The sequence below is a fragment of the Platalea leucorodia genome (assembly GCF_965183815.1).
Source record: "Platalea leucorodia genome assembly, chromosome: 1".
Lineage (NCBI taxonomy): Eukaryota > Metazoa > Chordata > Aves > Pelecaniformes > Threskiornithidae > Platalea > Platalea leucorodia.
In genome coordinates, this window is record NC_138823.1 from 50,641,963 (window position 1) to 50,659,972 (window position 18,010).

Genomic DNA, 18,010 nt, shown 5'->3' on the forward strand with positions numbered 1-18,010 from the left:
CCTGGGGACTAGTTGTCAAGGGAAAAAAAGCAGGGAGTGATGGGCAGTCACAGTCAATCCTAGGACAGCAGAGCCAGGAAGAGCAATCTCCACGGGGCTGGGGAAAGAAGCCAGCCTAGAAACAGTCTGAGGAGAGACTGTGCCAGTTGGGAAGCAGCTGTACAGCCACGGGGTGGCCACGGATGCCACTGACAAATGTGTGCTGTAACCAAAAGGGTTAGGGCTTGAGGGAAGAGCCAGGGACTTCAGCCAGCAACAGCTGAGAAACAGAGCAAGTCATATGCACTAAGTAAGGAACGAGAGTCACGTTTTGTGGTGTGGTGTCATCTCACCGAGTAGCGTCCCGTCAGCCACAGCAGCACATGCCTCTGTCCACCGCAAGAGCAGAAATGAGTTCGGAAAAGGCCACAGCTTGGGAAGGAGGCAGTACTCACAGCCTGCAGTGCAGCACTGAAAAGCAGAAAAGCACATAGGCTGAGCACGGGATGTTCCCCCGGAAAAAGCAGATTTAAAATGCTTTAATTGGGGGTTTACTGTACCATTACCCTTTGAAACTCTCACCCTTGTAAAGAACTATCTTAGACTTTGCAAACTTGTACATGAGGATCTGTGGCGAAACCGAGATTCCCTCCAGTGGCCACACTGGAAAAAATCCAGGCTGATTTTAGCACTTTCAGCGTCTATAATCTATTTAAAATTGCAGCGGTAACTGCTTCTCCTTGCTCCGTTTCGTTCTCACGACAAGGAAGCTGCGGCCGCCGACGTCGGCAGGGAAAGCCGCCCCACGCCAACGAGCTGGGGTCGCACAGCTGCTCCCATCCAACTTTTTCTTCGTGGTTTGTTTTTCCCCCCACCTGTCAGCGTCGGCAGCAGGGGCAGTGCTGCCGAAGGAGCGGCACCGCAAACGGCAAAACTGCCACAGCGGCAGCGGCACCACCACCGGCAGTTAGCGCCGGGCCCACGCCTGCCAACCCCCGTCACGGACCGGCCCGAAGCCGGCGCGGCCTCGCTGGGGGGGGGACGGGACCGACCCGGCCGCCGCCGCAGCTCAAGGCTTCCCTGAGGCGGCTCCCGCGCGCCCCGCCCCGCGCGGCGCGGCTGCTAGAGTGAGCTGCCCGGGCGCAACCAACTGCCGCGGCGGGTAGAGGGGGGAGGAACGCGCGCCGCGCGTCACAGCCGGAGCGCGTCCCTTGTGCCGTGCGCACCACAGCGCTCCCATCCCCCCCCCGCCGCCGGCCGTACCACTTCCCTGCCTGTCCGGCGCTGAGGCGCGTTGGGCAGGAACGTACCAACGCTGCGGAGGGGAAAGGGGTAGCCAAGAAGGTCGCGCGACGAGGGGAGGTCATGTTTAAATGGCGCAGCGCCGACTCTCGGTCCCGTTGTTTTGGCCGAGCGGTACGATGCGCCCGCGGCCTCCGCGGGGCTCCCCCTCGCAGCGGGAAAAGGGGGAGGAGCAGCCGGTCCTCCTTAACCCTTCCCCGGCGGGACGGGGATGGGCCGTCCCGCTGGGCAGCCGCCCCCGCCCCCCGCGCGCAGCGTTCTTCCCGGATCGCTGCCGCCTCCCGCCGCTGCTGGTGCCGCGGGGCGCGTGAGCCGACCCTCCCGCTGGCGGCCCGACATGTCGGTGGCGTTCGCGGCCCCCAGGCAGCGGGGGAAGGGCGAGATCACGCCGGCCGCCATCCAGAAGGTGAGGGCGAGAGGAGCCCGGCCCCGGGGGCTGCAGCTGCTTCCTGCCGCCGGGCCGCGCGGGGAAGGGGGTGGCGGCGCCCCGGAGCGCCAAGGCCGCGGCGGGGGGAACGACCGGGCCGCGCTCGCTTGCGCTCGGGGCACGGCCCTGGCGGGGGCGGTCGGTAACACACTGCCTCTCTGCACTTCGGCACTTGTTTGGGGGTCCCGGGGCCGGGGGGAGGCGCCGAGCGGGCGGGCTGCGCCGTCTGCGGCGGGGCGGGGCGCGGGGGGAACATGGGGGGGCGGCCGATGGCCCTGGGCCCCCCCGGCCGCCCTGGGGCTCCCCCAAGGCTGCGGGCCTGAGCTAATCCGTAAGATCTCGGGCTGGCGCGGTGGGGAAACGGAGGAGTGGAGTAACTCCTTCCTGTGAGGGGTGGCTGTAAGTCGGGTTGTGCCGAAAGCCTGTCTAACTTTGGGCTCTGCCTCCGCGGGGTAAGCGGCGCCTGCAGCTCCCAAACTTGGTCCGTCTAGTAGTAAGGCTGCCCCTGAACTTTTAAGTGTTATTAACGAAGAACACGATGGTCGGAGCCAATGACAGCAGCTCTGAACGACTCCATTTAAGCTTTTGTGGGAGGGAGCACTTAACTCGCTAAAGCAGTCAGAGAAAAGCATATATAGGATTTGTAATAATGCACGATGTTTTGTATTGGCAGAAGCAAAGGAGCATGTTCAAGTTCGCTAGTAACTGGTGGTATTTAGAAACTTAATTGAAGAGTCGCACTGTTATCGGTGTAAATAGTCATGAGTCAAACAGATTTGAGATTACTACAAGCTCCTTGTGTAGGAGCCTTTTGGGTAGATACAGCTAAGCTATGGTTTAGTAAAGAATGAGAGCATCAATAAGGTAGGTGTTGCAGGGATTGAAGACCCCTCCTCAAAGAAGACCCCAAAGTTATAATGGAGACCTCCAGGTTACTGTAGCAGAAGTCAGTGCTTGAGAAGTGTAGATGAAAAATACATACCCACTCGGTGGAAAGCTGCCTAAAGGTAGTCAGTAGAGACATCAGGTCACTGGGGTGCATATGGAGAGTGCAGACAATTAAGTTCTTCTTCTTCTGTAGTCAAACCACTAATTTGATGGTGGTGTGGTGGCAAAATCCTAGTATAGTTAAAGCTGAAGAATCTTTGTAATGTACATAAGTCGTTAGAAGCCCTGGAGGTGTCCTCATCCAGCTGGAAACTAAGTGCTCTTTTTGATGGTAGGTGTTTATAATTCTTTCAAAGAATTATTTCAATTTTCTATCAGTAACTGCTCAATCAAACTTGTATAAAACAGTGCCTGCAGCCCCGCCTAGGATACAGTTTTATTCCTTCTTGTTTGCTTTCTTCTTGGCCCTAGCTTTCCTTTCCTCCCCTGTCCCCTGCCAAGAGGTCCAGCTCACATGGCGACAGTGAAGAAAGCAACCATCTCACTGATGGTCTCAAGGTCTACCTGTCTGCTAAGCATTAAGTATCTGCCACCTTCCTCTGGAAGGTGAGAGACATTCTGAGGAGAGCCTTGATTCAAGGCTTCCTTTGCAAGTGCTCTATTAGACTTTGGTATCAAACGTATTAGCTCCTTTTTCCTTATTTTTTTCTGGTGAAAATGGCCACTGTGTTTCTTACAAGACTTGATGTTAGCACATGTGAAACGTGTCTGTGTAGCAGTGTGTTTGTGATCTTCTTCAGAGTGTGAAACTACAGTTCTGCCTAGTTTCTGAGGCTCAGACAGTAACTCAAAATACTGCGGCTCTGTCTGTGTTTAGTGCTAAATGATAGTGTTTCCAGATCCAGCAGTTTCAGGCAAAATAATTACTCGGTGATTGTTCTAGTCAGTTCTGGTGAATTACTGGTTTAAATTTAGGAAGACTCAGCTGGTTGGCTTGTTCTTACATGGATATAAGTCCTGAGTGGACTTCATGAGGCTTCTGACTCCATACGTTTTTCATAGTAGAGATGGCTTAGTCGGAAGAAAAAAAGTGTCAGTACTTATTCCCCCCCCATAGAATTTGTTTAGGTTGGATTCCTAGGGAAATAAAGGTGATGTAATAACACTGTTTGTGCTTTCCTTGTAGAAGCGTGAGCCTTTTGGCTAGTCTCAACCATGTCTGGAAGAAGGAAAGAGTCATGCAGATGGTTAAGATCCTATTAGTTTTGTGAAGTTCAGCAGCTGGGTAAAGGGATCTAAACTATCTTTCCACTGAGAGGAAGCAAAGGGAGAAATAAATTCAAAATTTTCTATTAGGCAGTAAACTCTCCATTTAGTTCAGTTGACTTAGGTAACTTGGCTGGTCGCTCAGATTAGCCGTGGTTCTGCTGACTTGTCAGATCAGAGTGTGGGAGAATGGTTAAAGAGACATGAGTGTGGGGATGTGCAGCTCTAGGAAACCAGGCTTTATTTTTTCCCTGTTTAGGGAGCTTGGAATGCCTTGAATTCATGAGCTTTTAGTAGAAAGCCATGAGGTTTGCAATTTCCCATGATTTTAGGACTACTATTTTTTGGCAGAAAATTAATTTACATATACTTCAGAAGTGTCCAGGAGTATGAACATAATAGGTTTATTGTGTCCATTATACAGAATATTTACGAAGTGTAGTTTATTTAGAGAATCTTCATGTAAATACAGCCTAGCTTTTCCAGTGCATTTCCTTGAAGCGAACCTGTCTGGTAAGCTCAGTTTCTATCAATAACCATTTCAATGCCTTTTATTATTAAATTTATGAACAATTGCAGGCTTTAGAAGGAGAAGGGAAACTAATTTTTTTAAGTAAATTTCTTGGTAGAGATCAAACAAAGAAATGCAAAACTTTGAAAACTTCTTAAGAACTTGGTGCAGAACAAGCATAGGTATTCGAATGGGAAGCTTCACAAATTTAGCTATAATAGTGATATGAAACCCTTAAACTGAAAGCTGTAAAACTAATCGGAGGGGGGGAAATGAGCATTCTAGAAAGAGTGTTCTATAAATAATTGATTAAAGTAGAACTTTCTGGAATACTACTTTTTTGTTGGTTTGTTTTTTTTTTTTAAAAAAAAAAACTCTGAGAAGAGGAGCAAGACTCAAACTTATCTTCAGTTTCTTTCCACAAAGAGCATGAAACTTACTTCAAACTTCTTCTTTATCATTTCAGATGTTGGATGAAAATAACCATCTTATTCAGTGTATAATGGACTATCAGAACAAAGGAAAGACTTCTGAATGCTCTCAGTAAGACATTAATCCAAATCTACTGTGGACTGGGTGAATTTCCATCTAGATCACCATTCTTGATTTGTTTAGCTTACCTTGTAGGAGAACTGTGCTGTGAAGAACAGAAAAGTATTGCTACAGATACTACACTTAAAATTTATGGGTTTTTTATTTGCCATATGACTATCATTTCTGTCACTGAAATGTTGCAACTTGCCTACTGCAAGTTCATGTCATGATAATGACGCTCATAAAAATGGGGACTGTATAACCAAGGTCTTTTTCCTCTGTATTGTAATTACACCTTGGGAAAGAGGTAGTTTTCTCAAACCTTTCAAAATCATGTAGGGATCACAGAATCGTAGAATAGTTAAGGTTGGAAAAGACCCTTAAGATCATGAAGTCCAACCGTTAACCTAGCACTGCCAAGTCCACCACTAAACCATGTCCTCGAGCACCACGCCTACCCGTCTTTTAAATACCTCCAGGGATGGAGACTCAACCACTTCCCTGGGCAGCCTGGTCCAGTGCCTGACTACCCTTTTGGTGAAGAAGTTTTTCCTAATATCCAACCTAAACTTCCCCTGGCGCAGCTTGAGGCCATTTCCTCTCGTCCTATCGCTTGTTACTAGGGAGAAGAGACCGACCCCCACCTCGCTACAACCTCCTTTCAGGTAGTTGTAGAGAGCAATAAGGTCGCCCCTCAGCCTCCTCTTCGCCAGACTAAACAACCCCAGTTCCCTCAGCCTTTCCTCATAAGACTTGTTCTTCTAGACCCTTCACCAACTTCGTTGCCCTCCTCTGGACACGCTCCAGCACCTCGATGTCCTTCTTGTAGTGAGGGGCCCAAAACTGAACCCAGTACTCGAGGTGTGGCCTCACCACTGCTGAGTACATGGGTCAATCACTTCCCTAGTCCTGCTGACCACACTATTCCTGATACAAGCCAGGATGCCATTGGCCCTCTTGGCCACCTGAGCACACTGCTGGCTCATGTTCAGGCGCCTGTCAACCAACATCCCCAGGTCCTTTTCTGCCAGGCAGCTCTCCAGCCACTCCTCCCTAAGCCTGTAGCGTTGCATGGGGTTGTTGTGACCCAAGTGCAGGACCTGGCACTTGGCCTTGTTGAATCTCATGCAGTTGGCCCTGACCCAATGATCCAACCTGTCCAGGTCCCTCTGCAGGGCCTTCCTGCCCTCCAGCAGATCGACAGTTCCACCCAACTTGGTGTCATCTGCAGACTTACTGAGGGTGCACTCAATCCCCTCATCCCCAACACTGAGCCCTGGGGAACACCACTTGTGACCAGCTGCCAACTGGATTTGACTCCATTCACCACCACTCTCTGGGCTGGGTCGTCCAGCCAGTGTTTAACCCAGCGTAGAGTCGACCTTTCTCCCTCCTGATGGCATATTTGAAAACTACCTGCTTACTAGTTGCCCAAGAACAAACAGCCTTGTCTGAAAGATTTGGCTTGCCAGGATATCCCACATGGACTTGCTGTCCAGCGGGGTCTCTGGAGAGTGATCTGAGAGAACTGTGGAAGGAGTGAATTATTAAGGAATATTATTTTCCCGTTACTCTTTTCTGGCATGGGATGATCATGGCACCCTTGGAATTGGACGAATACGGAGTCATGCGATAGGGCATCGCAGTATGGCTCAAGTCCCTTACTAAAAGAAGTGGTAGTCTGGGAGTAGGAGGGGAGTCATAAATAGTAGGTATTTTTGCTTTAAGGGAATGCTTTTATTGTAGCACCGTTACTGTATTAAGCTGTGTGCAAGTGTGTAGTTATGTATTAATAATCTGTTCCTGCTTTCAAGGTTATTTTTGTGACTGTGGGCTAGATGTTGAGACTCTGGAATGTGGTTCTATAACAGAAAAACAATTCCATAGCAAACTTCCAAAGCTCGAGGTTCTGATGAAATACTTGCACTGTTCTTGATCACGATTCACATAAATCTATGATCTCTTGTATCTGGGGACATAATAGAAGGAGCTTTCTTTCCGTAATGTTTGTGATGGAAATTACACCAAACAGCCACGCATACACTGTATATGTCTCCTGGTGACTTAGTTTGGGGCGGGAAGTGAAATAGGTGAGAACAGTGTCACCCAGCTTTAGTTTTTTCATAGCAAGACAGAAGTTGTAGAGAAGATAGAGGCACAGATTTGATGGAGACATTGGGAAAGATTGGGTAATAGGTAACTGTGAGGGGAAAAGTCTTAGGATTCCTAATAACGGTATTCTTGTAACTCTCTTGAATCTTGTTTTACGTAGGTAACTTTCTTCGTATGTGTAGAATTAAAGTAAATTCTGATGTTATTGTGTTTGTGACTTAAGATCTGTTTCGCTTTTGTTTATTTTGATAGATACCAGCAGATGCTGCATACAAATTTGGTTTACCTAGCCACTATAGCTGACTCCAACCAGAACATGCAGTCTCTACTACCAGCAGTAAGTACAAAGTAGTGTAAAAGTAGGGAACAGATTTCATTTGGGTTCTTGGAGGGGGTAAAAAACCAAAACCAAACAGAAGTGTTTGAGGTAATGACCAAACATTTAGCCTCTAATTTACTGTACAGTGAATACATGATGCAGTGTCTCTTCATGCTGTATTTGGAGTCATCTCACTGCTTAGGTCTTGCTCAAAATCTGACTTGTTTAACTGAAGACTTACTCTAACTTAAATGTGCAGTGCACAGATTATCTGGCCTGCATCACAGATAGTCTTAGATTTTTATTCCCCCCCTCCCCAGCTGAGAATTCTAGTGGTGTGGCTCTTAGCTCCTACAGCAGTATTCTGTTTTTCCTCTTATGTTAGGGAAAGGTGGAGGGGGGATGGGATTTTTTTGTTATTATTATTTTTTTTTATTTTTTGCTGGAATATCATCCATTCTTTTGCCTCAGTGGAAGGAGGTTGGGTAAATCTTTGTCTGCTTTTCTATACTCTAGGTGACTCTCTTAAATTCTTTGCCTCTCTCCTGTATCAGAAAGCAACCTTTTTTTAAGATGGATAATGATAATATGCAAAAAATAAGGTCACACAGGCTTAACTTGAAACACTGCATCACTTTACAAATGAAGCATTTCTTGGATAATGTTTCTGGGTTTTTTTTGTTTTGTTTTGTTTTAATCAGGAGTTTTCTGAATCTGTATTCCTAAACTCTTTATTTTATAAGATACGTCAATTTTTTTTCCTTTTTTGTTGTTTATGGAGCAGTAAGGAAAGATACAACAAACATTAAAATAGCTTGCTGTCTGTTTGCTTTTTGTGTTAATCGGAAAGCTTGGGGAGTTCATTGTGAGTAACACAAGGAAGTTCTTTGTTTTTTGGTAATAAGACTTTTCTTGAATTAATATAGTCTTGATTCATTTCTGTAATATGAAGCTAAAAAGAATGTCTATAAAACAGCCATTCCTAGATACTAGTTTTCACCAACTGAAATTGAATTACTTTTTCTTTGGTCTCTGGAGAAGTGTTCTCCAATCATTGCTACTAGCGAAGCATCCTTTCAAGTTGGTACCTAGAGGACCATAGAAGCAGTGCTTCATTATGTCCAACCTGTTGTGCCTGTAGAGGCTTTTCTCTTTATAAATCCATGCTTGTAGCTGAGGGGGAGGGAAAGAAACCTTTAAGAGGGCTGTGTGTATTACTCAACTAATATGTTTTTGGAGGCTTAATTCATATCATGGTTCTGATGACAACTGAAAATGAATTTGACCTTATCCTAGTCCCTCAAGAACAGCCCTGTTCTTGAAGTTGAATGTGATGACATTCTTTTCTTAAAGGAAAACGAAGGTAGGGCTGGGAAAGACTTCTGCAGATCAGGACTGAAGTGCATTTCTGATCTTGAATGTAACGAGTATTCCACAGTAGTAAGAAAGTAGCGTACTGTGTTTTTGTTTAGGGAGGGAGGGAGAGTCCCCTTGGGACAACTGAGGAGGGGGATAAAAAGGTAGCTTCTTGGTTTTTCTTTCAAACTAAATTACAAAATGAAATTTAGATGTTCAGTCTTACCTAAGTGTAGATGCTCTCACCTACCGAGTCAAATCTTTGAAGATTTGCCTGAAATGTGGTGACATAATCAGATAAAATGACTTTTTGTTGGTGTTTTTAGAAAAATGTTCTTTAAATTCTTTCTGTCTTCCCAACAAATTTTAGCTAGAATAAATCGGGAACATGTGAGTCAGTGGTGAGTTTTTTTTTTTTTTTTTTTTGTCTCCGTGTCCCCCCCCCATGCAAGGTAAACTAAACTACTTCAGAATCTTTTCCTTTATTGGCTTTCTGTTTAAGAACTGATGAGGCTCAAGTTGACTTGGAAGTATTATGTTTCTGCTCACCATGCTTCTGTGTCAGCTGTTGAACAGTCTTACTAAATTCAAGTGTTGTGGGTGGCAACAGTTAAATATGGAGCAGCTACTGTGTGTGTAAACATCTACTATTTTTAATAGTGAAATACATCAACTTTATGATACTAGCATTGCGGTAGTTTCCCGCATAACTTAGGAGGGCTTGAGTCTGGATAGCTTCTGAAGTTGGATTGTATCTGAGCTATTAATATTGGGAAGATTGTTCCCCTAGTAAACTATACTTTTTTTTTTGTTTAAATTTAATCTTGTTTTTGTTCTAATCTGGTAAATAACACTCTCAAGAAATCTCACAACTTTAATATTACTTTTTATAAAATGCTTTATGTGATAAAATGAGGTTGAAAAGAGAATACTGCTGTTAAGGTAGCATTCACACTGAACAAAAGAGCTAAATGGTCAGATTCATTGAAGTTTTTAATATAAGCTAAAATGACTTGAATCTGATGATAATTTCGTTGTATCCTCTCACAATACTCCTTAGCCTTAAGGCTTCATATTGTTAGGAAAAAATGCTGGTAGTCAGCTTCTGTGCCTCTGTCCAAATCTTTTAGAATGCGCTATTCTAATCAAATGACTGCGTCCTTCCTGAAAGTGTGGTATTGCCTGTAGAGAACAAGATAAATCTTATACTAAACAAAAGTATAGTGAACCAACTGTGCTATGCAGAGAAATGCTTCTATAAAGGGGACCTGGAAGTGAGGAAAAGGTGAAACGAGCATTGCAGGGTGTGGGTGAAGGGAACTAGAAAGACTTTGAAACTCCAGTGTCAGAACAAAGCTCCTGTTGTCTTTATGCATGATAAATGTAGAGTATTAAATTAGACTTCTGGGGTAAGAGACGTTCCTTTGCATCAGAAGACAGAAGTGTGAGGTTCGTCTTGAGTCAACCAGTCTTTTCTCAACCATGTGAACAGCAGCCTTACGAAGGACAGGGCTGTTTTGGAGTGTCTTCCCAGCTGGATGAACGTGGTGGCTAAGTCTGCCTGTGAAGTTGATGCAATTTTTTGCTGCCTCTTTCCGAGTTATGGCAGGTGTTCTCTTCCTTGGACAGCAGTCGAAAGTCTATTTACCGCCACCATATGGGATAAGGTAGCTTCACTAAAAGGGCTTGTATGGCGAGGAACACAACACTGTTGCATTCTTCTGATTTTTCATTGGTGCTACTTTTTGAGGGGGGCAACAGCAAAGTATTGATCTCCTTGAACTGTAGAGAGCAAAGATACAATTAAAGTTTGTTACTGGGACTTCCAAGAGAACCTTCAAAAATAATAGTGAAGTATTGTGTGTGTGTGTTTCCAAACACATTAAGTTTCAAACTGCAGTACAGGCATCTTATCTTCCACAACTTTTTGTTTTGTTTTCTTGAGAGAGAGCGTTTTAGTGGCATTAAAAAGTCATTGAAAACTATTGAATAAAACAAACAAACAAACAAAAACCAAAGACCTTTTCCATTTGGACATTTTCCCTCTGCCATATGTCTTCATTTTGCCAAATATTTATAAGAAAACAACCCATGACCATCACTTTATTGGGAAGAGTAGAGGGGAACTTTTGTCCTGCACTCCAGCTTTTTCATTTTGGCATTAGTTTTATAATAGGCAAATATTGAGGTCTGCAGGAATTATTTGATTGTGAACATTTGTGGGTTTTTTTGTTTTTTTTTTTTTTTTTTTTTTTTTTAAACACAGAAAAAGTGATTTTTTTTTTTTTCAGGGTTTTTCTTACATAATGCAACTTGCCTTCTGTCAGCGTGCAGAGCTCTTGATTTCAATATGTATTTCAAGAAGGTGATGAAAATAAATGCTTATGATTATTACTTCTATAATGTACCAGTTTTCTTTTATATTGAAAGTGCTAGTTTCTTCCAGTAGCAAGCTAAACTCTGTGTGTGAAGTGACTTCCAAGAAAACTCATTGTGCCTGAGTTGTAGAAAAATGTGCACATTGTTTCTCTTAATTTCATAATCTTGGAAAGATTATTAATAAATTTATTAATAAAAAAGTGATTTTTTTCTTGCTTGAGATACTTCTCTCAAAACTAATGCTTTTTGTAGCACTTGTGAAATCCCTTAATGTATGCTGTTCCCAAACTTGTCACACAGATTACGGCAGAGTCCATGTCATTTTAGTTACAAAACACTTCTATACAAAATGGTGATTGCTTTTTATAAACACCCAACATCAACAAACACTGAAATGCTGGTTACTTCCAAAGAAACTGCTTCAAGAGATAGAACCATTAAACAACATTACTAGCATCTGACTAAAACTTTTGTTCAAGTTCCTTATTGGAAGATGGGGGGGGTTGTTTTCTTTTGTTTTTAAAGCTGCGGAGTTTGGGTGACTAGGAGTCTTCAGTGAAAGAATGGTTTTACTCAATTAGTAGAAAGTCTCATATGATCTTAAATACACTTCAGTATTTTTCAAAGGGGTAATGTGCAATCTCTGTACTTGTGATTAGTTTGTAGAAACAATTCAGAGTCTTAGGAACAGAACAGTGTACTCTGCCTTTTTTTTTTTTTTAGTAGCCTTCATTTTGAACATAAAAGTTGTCTAAAATATGTATGTTAATTGAATTATCTTGATACCGTTTTTCTTGAAAAAAGCAAGGTGGCATCCAGGAAAGCAGAATATGGCTCACTTCTAATATCTTAAAATAAAATTTGCAAATAAAACTCCTGTACTGAAGATGAGAAGAATCCTCAATTAATAAAATTCTTGTCCAGTTACGTACCAAATGCCTGGGAAAGTCTGGTATCTGTGGTAGTATAGCAGAAAGTCTGTTTGTGGTGTCTGCTTTCCTGCTGATCACAGCTGGCATTGGTCTTTAAACCTCTGGCTTAATTCTGTGTATATGTAATGTTAGTGTGTTGATTAAATTAGTTTTAAAGCAGATACACCATACTGCTTTGTGTATTATTCTGCATTAGCCTTTCAGAACACAAGTCCATGCCAAATTCAAGTTCAACTATTCATAAACTGAATTAATAGAGAACAGAGCAAAAGAAAGGTTGAATGTTTCCTGTCAAGAGGCAAGGGAGCTATTAGTCAGAAGTGGAGCTTGGATTTTAAAGAATAATTGCTCTGATTAAACGTTTGTTAAACAGTTTTCAAAAATCATCGTAATTTCTAAAGGCTTCTTAAAAGAGAAACATTAGGTAGCAGATTTTTTGAGAGGGAGGAAAGGTGTTGCATTCATACCTACCATATTATTCAAGTACACTCCAAGGAACTTTGCTGTGGCTCTTGAAACGAGAGGCAAGTAGAGCCACTGTGGTTGGGATGGGTAAAAGAAATCAAGCTTCACGTTCCTGTGCTGTTACTAGAAACTATCAAGATGGTGCAAATCCCTAATTGGTAAAAGCTAGTCTATTTGTGCTTTCATCCTCCCTGAAGAACATAATTTCTTAAATTATTCCTTCCTCCAGCAGTTCATACTCTAGCTTTTTATTTGCTATGTTGATTTTGCATAGCAAAAAATATTTCCTGTGTTTTGTGAGCAAGAAACACATGCGGTAAGCCTCCTTTGGTAATAGTCTCTAGCCCCCAGGTAGTTAGGCTTTGTCACTGAAGCACGGGAAATGTGGGACATTTAAGTTCACGTTCTAATATGACGTTACTCTAAGAATTCAGCGTTACCACTGTGTTAGTGATCTCGGAGATTCAGCCCTTTGAACAAAATGGTAAATAAGACTTTTCCTGATGTTGTACAGTATTACAGGTCTGTTAGAGATGAGATTTAATTCTTTATTGCTGTCAGTAGCTTAGTTCTTAGGTATCACTGCAATAACCAGTCATAAAAGCAATGCATTAAGATCTAGCTGTGTAAGTGCTTACAGAGAGGTCTAGTGTGTCTGTGTCTCTTAATTGTCTTTGCTCCAAGGCCAGGATGTGATCATCTGTATCCATTTTCTTTCTTTGAGGCTTTGCATGCTGTTTGACTTCTGACCTCTCAGTGAACACTCTGCCTACACGTTCATTGTATGTAAAAATGTGGTTATGGGGTATTAACCATAAGAGAAATAGTTTTGCGGATAGCTACTCAGATTTTTTTCTTTTTTTTTTTTGGGTAGAGCATGAAAGAACACATCTATCGCTTATGCTGTGAAACTGAAAAACTACTCATTATGGGAAGGAAATCTTGTAAAAATGTCAAGCATTTTAGAAGACTTGAAGGCAAAACAACCAAATTTGCTATGGTTTAAGTTTTGTGGGTTGTTTCTCCCTAGCCTGTTAGTTCAGTCTCTGTAACAACACCAGTCCTTGTGTTGATACACATCTTTCGGGGCTAGTAGTATCATCCCGCTTTAGCAAAAGAGAATTGGGTATGCTGCATTTCTAAAAGAATTTTCATATTGTGGATCCTCAGTTTATCCATGTATGCCATGGTCTTATAATAAAAATTGCTTTTCCAGGTTGTTCGTTTTGCTCCAGAGAGACTTTTAAACGTTGGAAAGAAGTTTGGCTGTTGTTTGACAAGATTTCCTTTTGATAGTAATGGTTATGATGATGTAATCAGAGCTGTATTCTCCTCAGCTGCAGTTCTGCTGTGTGGTGTTTTAAAGTTGTTGGATGATGAACCAATCTGGAGAATCAGTCCAGATTAATTAGGTGGAAAGGGGGATATTTTCATTCTGGATTAGTTCAGATTAACCGCAGGGATATATAAATGGCTGTGTTGGCACAACTGAAAGAGTAGTACTGGGAAATGGAGAGCAGCTGGATGGAGCTTCTTAAGCCAGCAATTCCACTAAAAAAAAAAAAAAAAAAAAAAAAATCAGAATATTGGAATTTAAGGTGTTATCATGTTAGGAGTGAATTCGTAGACCACTAGTGTACTCCACTTCAAATAAGAGAATCACTCTAACTTCTGTAAGCTACTTTGCATGTATTGCTAATCAGGTGTGTCCACATGGGGAGCTAGTGCACTGTACACAAAAAACTACTTATATTGCCTACTAACTTCTGTGGCTGATTTGGAAATCACTAAAAATAGCAGCCAATATGAATTAGGAGTATGCTCTAAAGTGTAGTTCTTTCATACTCGAAGATGTGATTTGCCTCTCTGTAGTACAGTATCTGTGAAATAAATATCTGTTTCAACCCTAGGCAGTTTGCTGAGAGCTGTACCGGGCAGTCTGGTAACATAGATGCTGAGTCCTTTAGCCTACATGGTTTTGCTGTTTCCCCAACGAAATGCTCTGAGGGTTCTGCAGGATTCTTTCTGCTTTAATTGAGCTTACATAAGGCCTGCCAGCTGGAATACAGGTGGAATTTTTCTCTTAGGTTACTAAGTGCAAGCAAAACCTGTAAACATTGGACCAGGCGTTAAACCATCTTAAAAGGTAAAGAGGCAGGAGGTAAACAGCTGTGAAACAGAAAGCTCCTGCTTTTGAGGACAGATATGAACTGCATTTTATGGGGGAATTATAGAGTACCTCTGAAGTTGTCTAGTTTCTGTAGCTCAGTGTCTCCCAAGTTAATGTCCACAGTTAACTTATTTGTAGTCACTTAAAATAAAACCATCTGAATTCGTACCAGACTGTTTAACTTCTGAGTTAAATAATTTCTAGTTATATCAAGAGTTAAGAATTTTGTGTGATTATTTTTTATGTATCAGAAGAGCTATTGCTATGTGGACATTAAGTATTTTAGGGTTAAATTTTCTGGTTGTTAAAATGATGCTAAGGAATATTTGTACAGTGAAATATTTTTGTACAGTGATATATGCAATTTGAAACAACTAAAGATTCCAATTTCCTCTTTAAACAAAGTGTTTAAGTATTACATTATGCACTACTTTAACATTTTGTTCAAATATTAAGTCAGAGTTTCTCTGATTTTTGAAGATACTGACGTAAATTGAGATTTAGAAACTCTTTGTCATTCTAAAGTTAGAATTCCTTACTGCTAGTGTCACAACTGGTACTTCCAACAGTGAGAGCACAAATTACATTTGTAATTAACTTCACTATTTAGACATGATTGTAAATGCTTTTCACGTAGAAGTCCTCCCTACCCCCAAATATTACACTTCCTGAGAATTGATACAGGTTCGTTATTAAGATACGCTCAGAACTAGAATACCCTGCACCTTGTAGAAGAAGAGTCGTAACCCAGTTAAATAAATCTCGCCGCTTTCAAATCTCGGAAATGTATTCCTTTATGATCTTATTTCCCAGTCTGACACCTCACTAAGTACTCTGCAGGTGCCATCACCACCTATCAACAGAGTGCTGTTCTCTGAGACTGGGACAGGTGCTGTGATATTAGCAATGTGATATTAGCAGGGCAGGGTACCTCCTGGGATGGGATATTTTGCTTTGTAGAAAATGGTGTTTAAGAACTGAAAACAAAGATGATTGATGAAATCCTGAGCTACAGCTTCTCTTAGAAAGATCAGAAGGCTTTTATGTTTGTGTTCCATGTAGCTTTTAATTGTTATTCTGAGAGAATTTCAAGAAAATTGTATTTCTGATGGTGTACTTTAAGTATCTATTGCTATTTGTATTGATTATGTCTTTTACATTTTATTGACAACTGAGTTGTTATTCTGTCTCAGTTTTTATAACAATAAATGTTCCATAAACAAATCTTTCAACTTGCTATTGATGATAAGAAAAATCTGATAATATAAAGTAGGGCAGAGAAGAGATGATAGATTAAAGTTCTGGGTGTACAGTTCCACCATGACAGCTTTTATTGTTTGCTGTCTTGCATTTGATCTAATTTATTATTTAAAAGAAAATTTTCTAAAAAAAAAATGCAGTTTGGCTATTGTTTTAAGTGTATGCTTTCAAATAATTTTTGGGATTAGTAGGATTTTGTTTGCTAAAAGTTGTTAGTTAAAATCTAATGGGTTTTTTCCTTGTCTCTTTTATTTGGTTACAACTGCAGGTCAGTTTCAGTCTTTTTCCAGTTCAGATTTCCAGAGTTGGACAAAATAGCTTATAATTTTTTTCTTTTTCATGCTCTGATAAATTTTAAAAGCTCATAGTGGCTATAAATTGTAATCTGTGTGTTTAGGGAAGTGAGCCAAAAATTAGTGTTTAGCAAGTGAAGCTACGTCTAACATCTTACTTCTAATTCTTTAATTTACCTTTTACTGATAGTAAAATATTTAACATTTCCTACTTCATAATCAGCAGTGATTTTAATTTCCATTCTTTTCTGTCACTCATGCAGCAGAAAGAGGAAAGTAGCCTTTCGTTTGGTTCTGTTAACGTAGCTACATTTGAACGTTATTTCACCCTTCATATCTAGACTGAAGGGGTAGGGTTCATGTTAGGTTAACTTTCTTTTCACAAAGGATGGGGGGTTTCTATTTCTCTTTTCTTAATAGTTGGCTTTTGAATACTGTGTGGTCATTTTGTATTTTAAAAGGTCTTTATCATGCGTAGTGCATATTACTGGGCATAGTCAATTTCCTTAACTTCTGTAAAGAGCAAAAAAGGTTAAATGACCCAGGTTTTGTAGGTTGGTTGGTTTGTTTGTTTTAAAATTAAAGGTGATTTAAAAGAAGTCTATCACCTGTAAAAGCTTAGATCAACTCTGATAGAAATAGGGAAGTTGCCATTTAAAAACAATTTTTCCTTGTTTTCTTCTGGATGTGGCCAGTAGAAAAATACTCTGGAGGAATTTCACTGGGGAATAATTATATCTGCAAGAGACATTTCTTTTTAATTACTATCAGGTAGGGATTGGTTTACAACCCTGACACGAAGGCTTATAACACACTTTTAAAATACCCTATATAATGTAACTGTTTTGATTGTATATATCTATGTGTAATTATCTCTGAATCTTAAACTTTGTTCTAGTGCCTTGTGTTGATGAATTCCTCAGGTTTATGTGATTTATGTGGTGTCTTGTATGTTTAATGTTATTCCTCAATTTATTGACCATTCTCCTGGGGTTTTCTTTGTTGTTAAAGCATAAATTGGATGATCTACTTTTTGTATGTATCGTACATTAAACTGTATTTCTGTCATATCTTCTTACGTTCATTTCCTTTCAATGTAAAAAAAAAAAAAAATACATCCTTTTTGCCTTGTTTCGGGTGAAAGACATTCAAAATCTTTAATCACTGATTCCTTGTCTTTGGAATTCTTCTGCTTTTACAGTTTATTTTTGTGATTGCTTTCCTCAAATAGAGCATGTATCATGATCAGAAATACCATGGCGTTTTTTTTCTTGCATATTGTACCTCACTTTTGATATATCAAGTACTGCAGGTAATCAGAAAGTGAACACAGGTAATTTGAGTAGTTTTTATGGGTTATTTTTTAATTATTTTTTCCCACCAAACTGCCTGAGTAGTGGTTAATTCTTTTTTTTTTTTTTTCTTTTTTTTTTTTTTTCTTCTTTTTCCCCTGGATTAGTGGCAATAGGAGTTTCCTCTTTCTGAAAAAAGAGTGGTTCAACATTCAGTATAATTGCCATATATTTATCCATGTTGAATTTCACCTAGCACCATTCTGCTTATTCTTTCTTCCACAATTTTCAGTATTTAATGTTGCAACATCTTCAAATGTTGACATTAACTAATAGATACTTTCAGGGGACCTCTATGTGTTCCTTTATTCTTTGAACTTCATGTAAGGTTATTGCTTATTTCTTCGCTTTGGGCAGTTTCTGATCAGTGAAAGTATGTAGCCCTGGACAACGTATTTTTCCAAATGGCTTTGTCAAAAAACTTGTATTAAGAAGTTTTTGTTAAACATGCAGCTAAGTGGTTTA

General features: G+C 41.0%; 1 protein-coding gene across 3 annotated transcripts in view; it reads left to right on the top strand.

Moving 5' to 3' along the window:
* The first annotated feature begins 1,475 nt into the window (after nucleotides 1–1,475).
* SS18 (SS18 subunit of BAF chromatin remodeling complex) overlaps nucleotides 1,476–18,010 on the top strand; it is a 44,562-nt gene continuing 28,027 nt past the window's right edge. The window contains exons 1-3 of one of the 3 annotated variants that reach the window (XM_082321367.1): nucleotides 1,476–1,687; nucleotides 4,840–4,916; nucleotides 7,272–7,356. In XM_082321367.1, coding sequence (XP_082177493.1) covers nucleotides 1,493–1,687; nucleotides 4,840–4,916; nucleotides 7,272–7,356 — 357 coding nt within the window. In that variant the 5' untranslated portion in view covers nucleotides 1,476–1,492. The remainder of the gene's footprint in view (nucleotides 1,688–4,839; nucleotides 4,917–7,271; nucleotides 7,357–18,010) is intronic. The other 2 variants (XM_082321369.1, XM_082321368.1) reach the window with 2 other exon arrangements.